A 9,052-nucleotide genomic window follows, 5' to 3' on the forward strand; every position below is an offset into this window, starting at 1 on the left:
TTGGAAAGTCCCTGAATCTACTGATGGTTCTCTGTCATATGTGTATGGTGTCATTTCAGCTACAAATGGATCCAAAAGCAATGAATTTGCTCACTGGGTTCACCTTTAGTAGGTGAAAGTAATTTTTCCCCCTGACATTAAATCTAATTGTGTCCAACTCTGGGGGTTGGTGCTCATCTCTATTTTTAAGCTGAAGAGCTTAGAGCATTATCTGTAGAAATCTCCAAGGTCATGTGACCGGCATGACTGCATGAAGCGTCATTACCTTCCCACCGGAGTGGTACCTATTGATCTACTCACATTTTCATGTTTTTGAACTGCTAGGTTGGCAGAAGCTGGGGCTGGAGCTAACAGCGGGAGCTTACTCCACTCCCCAGATTTGAACTGCCAACCTTTCAGTCGGCAAGTTCAGCAGCTCAGCGGTTTAACCCTCGGAGCCACTAGGGGCTCCTTTAGTAGATAAGATAATTGCCCTCAATCAGAACATTTGCTTTTAGTCACATTATTAAAAATGGCTCACTTTCCTAAATGTTAGTATATACTGTGTAAAATGTATTACAATGAGCAGTGTTTCGTTTGACATTTTCAGATTTGAAATTAAAATTTATCCTCACAGGTTATTTTTACATCTATGCACAATATATTTAGAGATACTTTCTCAAGAAATGTATGTCTGCTTTGTAAGAGTTTGATCTCACTTTCTTTTGTTTTATTTGGTCAGCTGGGAAAGGAAAACAATAGACCTACATGGATAAATTGATTACAAAGGGCAAACTTCAAGGAGTTCAATTTGTTCTGTAAACAGTTCCCAACACATATTGATGTCTGTGTATCAATGTGGGGCTGGCATTATACATGAAGGTCATGCAATAAAGAGTTCATATTTTTGAACAACTTCATGGTATAAGAAAAATGGAAATATGATGCAAGAAAAGGTCCTTCACTGTAGGCGTTTTGACAGATATTGGACTCATCAAAAGCTTTGTAAGCTTCACCTATAGTCATACAGTTTCATGTACTATATGGCAACTGGTTTGAGCTAAGCAATGAACTCATTTGTGCTTTAATATCCTGGAAGTATTTAGGAACTGTACAAAAATATGAATGACACTGTTCATGTATTTTTATCAATACATTTATATGTCATAATGATCCCATGGACTATTATTTTGTAATGGCTACCAAGGTCCTTGGAGCCCCGGTGGAGAAATGCGTTAAAGCACTGAGTTGGAGACCGAAAGGTCCCAGGTTCAAACCCCGGGAGCAGCGTGAGCGGCTGCTGTTAGCTCCAGCTCCTGCCAACCTAGCAGTTCGAAAACATGCCAATGTGAGTAGATCAATAGGTACCGCTCCAGCGGGAAGGTAATGGCGCTCCATGCAGTCATGCCGGCCACATGACCTTGGAGATGTCTATGGACAACGCCGGCTCTTCGGCTTAGAAATGGAGATGAGACCAACCCCCAGAGTATGTCACGACTGGACTTAATGTCAGGGGAAACCTTTACCTTTACCTTTTTACCAAGGTCCTTGGCGTATTTTATGATGTCTACCATTCAACTGTGACAGTAAAAATCACCTGCTCCTTTATATACACTGCTATTTGTATTATATGCTGTTAAGTATTTCCTAATGTATCCTTAAAGGGTGACATATTAACAAACACATTTCTCCTAATGGACACTTAGTAAAACCTGTACATAATGCCACAAATTACTGAGAATTATCCCATAGATAGTACTTTTGGGGACTGATAATGGCAAGAGTAAGTTAAAGGTACACATATAACACAAATGCAAAATGAACACAAAAAATCCCACTATATTATGAAGAGCAAAAATGCTTATTTGAAAAGAACAAATCCAATATAAAAACCATTTCAGGGCTACTGAAATTGATAGATGTTGCACTAAATACACATATTTGAAAGTACAGCTGCTCTGAAGGGTTGGTGTGTGACCACATGGTTCAGTGAAGGTCCTCACAAGCTGTTGGTTCCTCAACCTTAGAAATGTCCTCTACTCTTAATAAGCAGTGGCTGAATAGGATGTCTTTCTAAGCTCTGTGACTTATAATCACTTTAGCAGGAGATACCACATATCCAACCTTCTTCATGCAAATGCTCTTTAGCACTGAGCTTTAGCACCTTCTCAGATGCAGCCTGCTTTGATTGAGGACGATTGCACAAGATACTGGTAAGTAGGACAGGGCATCTCTGCTTTAAATCCACATATAATTCAAATAATTGTGAGAGAAGACTCTTACGATCCAATTTATATTTGGTTTGTTTGTTGTTTGAGAAAGCCAGCAGATCTGCCTCAGAAGGAGGACCCCCCCCCCTTCCCCCTCCTCCCAATACTTTTTTCTTCTCCTGGCAAAGATCACCGGGATCCAAACATTGCTGTCCTAGGACAATGTCTTTTCATCTTGTAGTAAATATTTAATTAATAATTTCTGCTACATACTATTTAAAGACTCACAACATTCAAGTTGATAATTCAGTGGGAAATCTCAGTAGAGTCAACAAAGAAAGCAAAGTCACCTGAAGGAGTATGTATAGAAGGAGTATGTATAGAAAGCATCTTAGAGCTCTCCTCCAGGCAGTACATCTTATTAATTTCTTTGCCAGCCTGGCAACAGTTCCCTTACTAAGACATTTGTTGAACTCGATGCATCCATTTATTTTAGGTGCCCAGCTGTTTCTATTAAATTTACTCAGATGCAGCTAGCTATCCTGCTCATCAAATGTCTTTTCACCTTCAAATTATCTTCTACTCACATAGGAAATATCAGCAAATCAACTGAAATGTACATGATATTGGGAGAAAAACAATAACATCTCTACACATACACACAGAAGAAATGGAGATCATAGAGAAAATGGAAAGGATTTATTAACAGATAGATAAATGGTTAGATAGATAGAAAGATGATTGAGTTTTGTGTAGTTCTATAATGGATGTGCACATGTTCAAACACACATACACTATAAAACATGCAAAAGTTATTTTTTCTCATCTATCCATCCATCTTCTCCATTTCCCACAATGTCTCCAAACAGCAGCTGCATGAGAGTCATCCAACCTCTTACTGACGTCAGTAAGCATTTTGCTGGTGACATCAGAAGGAGCAAAATCTGTCCCTAGACTATCACAAAAGTGCTTCTCCTCACTGAAGCAAACACATTAATTTTGTGAGATCTATTTTGATCATATTTGCCATGACATACTGAACACAGAATTCATTTTTCGTAGCTTCCAGTTGCTTCTATGCTGAGGAAAGAACAATCCCCCTGCTCTATAGCACCATACACCTTATAATCATGACTTGATCCACATCTAAGACAAAAAGCAATCATTACAGTCAAAATTAAACTTGCAGCATTATTTTCAGCTTGGAAAACAGATGTAAAACAACAACAACTCAGCATATGAGTCTGAAGTTAGGAAGCTTTTGCAAGATGTACCCTTATATGTTGTGTAGAATAAAGAGTAGGGGAGCTAACAAAAAACCTGGACAACAGAACGTGTTGTGAGTGTTGAAAAGTATCTGCTCAGAATGGCTTGAGATTTTGGTTCCTTCCTCTTCTCATAGGAAGAAAAGTGCTGTGCCCTTGGTTATGCCCTTGTCTCACAGTGCTGGCCTACAGGTGTCTATTTCAGATGGAATGCACTTCTCTGCCTTCCCTTCATGGGCGCTCAGGTTTAGAACTACAAACTGGGGCATGCAAGGACCACTGAACTAAAACCTTTCCCAAAGTATGTAGAAACAAGGCATTCTGAGTTGTGGGTGCATATGGCTTACCCTTGCATATCTGGAGGAATAGGGGTCCTCAAAGAGTGCCCAGATACGGGGCTGCCATCTCTTCCAGAAGCCCCCAGGCCTTCCATCTGGAGAGTCACTGAGTGCCAGGCGTTTTGTCATCTCCAGCTCCTCTTCACCATCCCCTGAGTCTCCAGTGCCATCCGCATCTCCATCATCTGCGCTGCAATCCAGAGGGGCCCCGCCAAAACTGTCAAGGGCCTCTTCAGCATCACGGTGCTGCCGGTAGGTCATCCAACAACAGGGCTCCACATCGGTTTCATCGATGCCCCAGAAGGCCAGCTCCTCCTCATAGAGAGGTCCACAGACATCAGCTGGGCAATGCAGCTTACCTGTGCGGTAGTAGTTCAGAATATGGGCAAAGACTCCTGGGTGCCGGTCAAAGAAGAACTCGTCGGTACGAGGGTCATAGTCAAAGTGACTGTGGGCGTCGGGCTCCGCGATCCAGGCCAAGCGGGTGCCGGGCAAGGTGCGTAAGGTGCTGCGGTAAGTCTGGTGCCTAGTCCCTCCCACGTTGATCACAATGCGATCGCTTTCATCGCCCTGGCCCATCTCGTCTCTTATTAGGCATGTCGTGGACTCATCCAAACAAGCACAGCACACAACAGGCACATAAGGAGATGTCTGAAATCAATAAGTGCCTTGATTGGTATCTAGAGGGGGCAAGAAGCACCCACCATTGAAGGCAAGAACCAGCTTCTTGAGGCGGAAAAGCCAAAGTATTAGTGAAAGTTATTGATGGCAGATAGTTGGAAAAAATACATGTCATTACACATCATACAAGTCATAGAATCATAGAGGTGGAAGCAACCACAAGGACAACCCAGTCTTGTAGGGATATACTTTTTAAAAAAAACCCACAGAAGGGGAAGGGGGGAATTTACTGAAAATATAGGTCCTGTCTGCAAAGGAAGGGGAGGTTAATTAAGTCTGAGCAAGGAGAAAGGGAGCTGGCTTCCTTGGTGAAACATGGCCATTGATACCTGTTAATCTAGTGGCACACAGACCTACCAAGGAAATGACTGGCGGTAGGCTCCTGCAAGAAGATCTTTGGGGGAGTTGGGTTTGCAAGCACCAGGCCACGCAACACAGAGATGTAAATATGGTGGGAAGAAGAAGGGCCCAGACCAAACGCCCAGCTGCAGCAAGTAGATGCTCTTGAAGATGCTGTACTTCCGTCCTAGAGGCAGGGGCGACTGCCAGGCAGTGCTCAACACGTAGAAATCCTAAAGGTTTAGGTCGATTTTTCACAGGCGGGGAAGAAAATCAACAAGTATAGGACATCCAAGTCACCTAAGGAAGGAGCGATGGGGAGGACAAAGCCAAGACCGCCAGCAAAGCGGGGAAAGATCCCGCCTCGTGCTCTCTCTCTCTCTCTCTCTCTCTGCTGCAAACAAAAGAGCCAGGAAACCTGTCGGGCGTGGAGCCTTCTTTTCTTCCTTCCTTCTTTCCTCCCGTCCGTCCGTCCGTCCTTTGGGTGTCTCGGTCGGCGTCCTCCGGGACGGTCGCCCTTGGCGGCAACCCCAAAGGCGCCCTTGGGACCCGCCTCCGCCCGCCTCGGAAGAGGCAACGAGGCCGGGAAGCGTGGTGCTGAAGTGGACAGCGCTCCAGCCCCGCTCCGCAAGGCGAGGCTCTTCTGGATCGAGGCGAGAGCGGGAAGGAGAGGAGAGGGCTGGGCTGGGCTGGAGCCGCGCTTGGCCTCCCAAACTGGGTGATGGGGTGACGGGGGTGCTGGGGTCGCCGAGTCTCCCTCCAAGCCGGGTTCAGGGTGGCTCCGGCTGAAGCCTCAGGTGGGCTGTGCTGCTGGGAGCCGAAGACCAAGCGCGCCTCCCTCCCTCCCTCAATCTCCCTCAACCTCCCTCAATCTCTCTCTCTCTCTCTCTCTCTGCTCCCCCGACCTTCCCACTCGCCCAAGCGATCTCGCAGGTGGCGCTGAAGGCTGGGTGCCAGAGAAGATGCCGCCGCCGCCAATGGTCTCGCCGCTCTTGGCCGCTCAGTCCAGGCAGCCCGGTCTCCGGACGCTCCGACTCCGCGCAGGCGCACTGGCCTCCTCCGCGCCCAACAGCTCTCCCTGGGTCCTAAATGCGAGCGGAGGGAGGGAGGCACAGGCAGCCCTTCCTTGGTCGCCTCGGAGACCAGCCCAGGAGCGTGTGCCTAACCTGGAGAAGGAAGGCAGCTTGACAACACTTGGAGTCCCGGGACCAAGGTTTTTAGGCTTCTCTGCCCAAAAATGCTGGAGCTTCACCAACTACAACTCCCATGGTTCCATAGCATTGAGTCAGGGCGTCAAACGGCATGAATTCCACAGTGTAGAGCAAGCTTGCACAATCTGTGGCCCTCCAGGTGTTTAGGACTTCAGCTCCCAGAATCCCTGACCATGCTGGCCAGGGCTTCTGAGAGTTGGAGTGCCAACTGTTGGAAATAGAAACCTCCCAAGCCTTTCACTGTTCATTTTTTAATCTATATACTATATTTGCTAACTTGTATTCTATGTGTATGTTGATTTGCCAGTTTGACTGTACCTCTTTGGTGTGGTAGGGGTTAAAGACATGTGATTGTACTGAGCTTGTTCAGACTCAGGACTCCATTTTGTATTCATGTGTTTGCATCAGACCTCAGTGGAGGTGGATGCATGTTGCTGTTTGGACTTCAGCAGAGAAGTATGACTTATGGACTTCAGTGAGTACAACTATACATAAAGACTATGTACTCTTGATTAAGAATGATACCCTGTGTACTGAACACACAGAGAACTACATTCTCTCTATAACTAAACTTCAATAAGAAATGTGCCTGTATACAAGAATTTGTGAGTAAACAAGATATGCTATTTTTCAAATAAGACTTTGTTTTTTCTCTGAGTGCATATTTTAAATTAAGAGGTTTCAATGGAGTATATATCTTTTGGGCAATTACAATTACAACTGCAATTTCAACTTTAAAAAAAAACCCATCCTCTGCTAACCAAATATATTTTTGTAGTGACAAGTCTTTATCCTTGGCAGTTCAAAGGCATGGTTCTTCAGTTTAACAGCTGAGTTACCTGTGTGCCCTTACATGAATGCTTATGAATATCACTTGTTCAAAGAGTTGACGTCTAACAAGGTCATGCTTTTCTTGAGTAGTGGTTTTCAAAAGGTGGTCTCCACATGTTCATGGAGATTCACATTTGTCAAACTGATATGACATCTTTTTTCCTTTTCAATTAGGTTATGATTGCCATTTATTTCCAAAGGGATATGTGCCCAGAGACTGGATGTAGTTATTTCCAATACAACTCCCTGGAGGGCCACAGGTTGTGCAGGCCTGGTGTAGAGGAACCCTGTGTGGATCGTTTTCCTAAACCCGCCCAACATCGAGGGTGGGATGCTTCACATCAGCACTGCGATATTCGTCTTTCTGCTTTGCAAGTGCTTTGGACTACTGCTGCCACCAGCGGCATCCGACAAGCCAATGCTCGGGCGTGATGGGGGAGGGGGTCCTGCGTGGGTCTATTTCCCTGCCAGGGGAGGGGGTGCCACGGGGCGCCTCTTTAGCCAGGAGCATGGATGGGAAACTCTTCGCCGTGGAACCTGCTGCTTCCTTCTGGAAGCCCCAAACTAGCAAAGCCCTCGAGAGGGAAGGAGAGAGAGGGAAGCGGGATTTTCCAGGATGTAAACGCCACTCCGCGAATCCTCTGGGATCCGCCAAAGAAAGGAAGATTGAGGTTGAAAGGATTTCGTTTTAATTTAGCCATTTGGATCAAGAATGAGATCAAGGTGCTGGCTGAATCCAGGAGGCTTACGGAGCTTCCTTTATTCGGTGGGATTATTTTTTCAAGCAGAATCAACCGAGAAGAGGCAGGAGATGAGCCAGCCCTCCTCCTCCTCCTCCTCCTCCCCCCAATGTCTCCTCCTCCTTCTCCCAACGTCTCCTTTCGCCAGAGAAGAAGCAAGACCTGACAAGAGCTCCACCGCATTTTTATTCTGCCTGGGAAAATTGTGCCCTCCCTCTCCATTCTGTAGAACAGAGGGATTTCAGGCAGAAGCATGGTCGACCAAATGTTTGGATACATGGGTTTCCTTTGGATCAGAGCAGCAGGGAGGGAGAGAGGGAGGGAGAAAACAATGCATGTTCCGCCAATGGTTAATGGAGATTGGTCCACCTGACCCAGTGTGTAACTAACTACACTGTGGAATAAATGCAGTTTAACACCACTTTGAGGTCATAGGAGTTGTAATTTGGTGGAACACCATCACAATTTGGCATGGGAGACTGAAGGCTTCCTCTACCTTTACAACAATTTGAGAATGACGCTATGTCCGGGTTGCTGTGAGTTTTCTGGACTGTATGGCCATGTTCCAGAAGTATTGTATCCTGGCGTTTCACCCACATAAACACCAGGAGAGAATGCTTCTGGAACATGGCCATACCGCCCGGATCACTCAAGCAACCCAGTGACTCCAACCATGAAAGCCTTCAAGGACAATATGAAGCTATGTCCATTCCTGAGGAGTTAAAAAGTAGATTTGTTAAGGACACTGTCATGCCACGAGCAGGCAAAACATTACCTGCTGCCCTGTCTCTTTAAGGTTCCAAAGGGGCGGAGCTTAGCCTTGGCTCCTGCCAGCCTGAAATGGCAGTTATTTTTGTCAGTTAGAATTTGTCAGTTGGTGAAGCACTGGAAGGAAGTGTAGGAAGTAAAAGGATCACAGAAATTCACGTCACGTTGGAACTGTATTCAAATTAGATTAAAAAGCCATAGACTACAGCAATAGAGAAAGCCATGTCAACAACACTGCATTGAAGTCATCTCAAAGATACAAAGAATCCAGTCATAACATGACTTTATACTCTGTGGCAGAACTGCATAGACTCAAAGATTTCTTTCCTCACAAGAGACTTCATAGTGGCATCAAGAGGAAAAGAGATCAATTTTGTCTATTAATAAAATATTTTGTTTCACAACTACAGTCTCCAATCTGTCCTTCGTGCTATGAGTCCTTCCAGTTCATTTAATTAAGCATGGAGGCAGAACAGACACCATGAACCATTTCGACTCCTCCTCTATCCATCTCCTTCATCAAAGACAAACAATCTGTATTCAATGACTGTGTGAAATTATATTTGTTGTTGTTTATTCATTCAGTCGCTTCCGACTCTTCGTGACCTCATGGACCAGCCCACGTCAGAGCTTCCTGTCAGCCGTTGCCACCCCCAGCTCCTTCAAGGTCAAGCCAGTCACTTCAAGGAT

At 45.4% G+C, this 9,052-nt stretch overlaps 1 protein-coding gene and 1 long non-coding RNA gene across 4 annotated transcripts in view; one reads left to right on the plus strand and one right to left on the minus strand.

The window, feature by feature from the left end:
* kcnc1 (potassium voltage-gated channel subfamily C member 1) overlaps positions 1-5,817 on the minus strand; it is a 157,756-nt gene extending 151,939 nt beyond the window's left edge. The window contains exon 1 of one of the 3 annotated variants that reach the window (XM_062967662.1): positions 3,802-5,817. In XM_062967662.1, the coding sequence (XP_062823732.1) occupies positions 3,802-4,371 (570 nt within the window). In that variant the 5' untranslated portion in view covers positions 4,372-5,817. The remainder of the gene's footprint in view (positions 1-3,801) is intronic. The other 2 variants (XM_062967661.1, XM_008107504.3) reach the window with 2 other exon arrangements.
* Positions 5,818-5,899: 82 nt separating this feature from the next.
* On the plus strand, positions 5,900-8,766 carry LOC134295376 (uncharacterized). Its single transcript, XR_010001923.1, has 2 exons — positions 5,900-6,498; positions 7,029-8,766. It is a non-coding gene; the product is annotated as an uncharacterized LOC134295376 (long non-coding RNA).
* Positions 8,767-9,052: the final 286 nt, after the last annotated feature.

This window comes from Anolis carolinensis, chromosome 1 (genome assembly GCF_035594765.1).
Source record: "Anolis carolinensis isolate JA03-04 chromosome 1, rAnoCar3.1.pri, whole genome shotgun sequence".
Taxonomy (NCBI): Eukaryota; Metazoa; Chordata; class Lepidosauria; order Squamata; family Dactyloidae; genus Anolis; species Anolis carolinensis.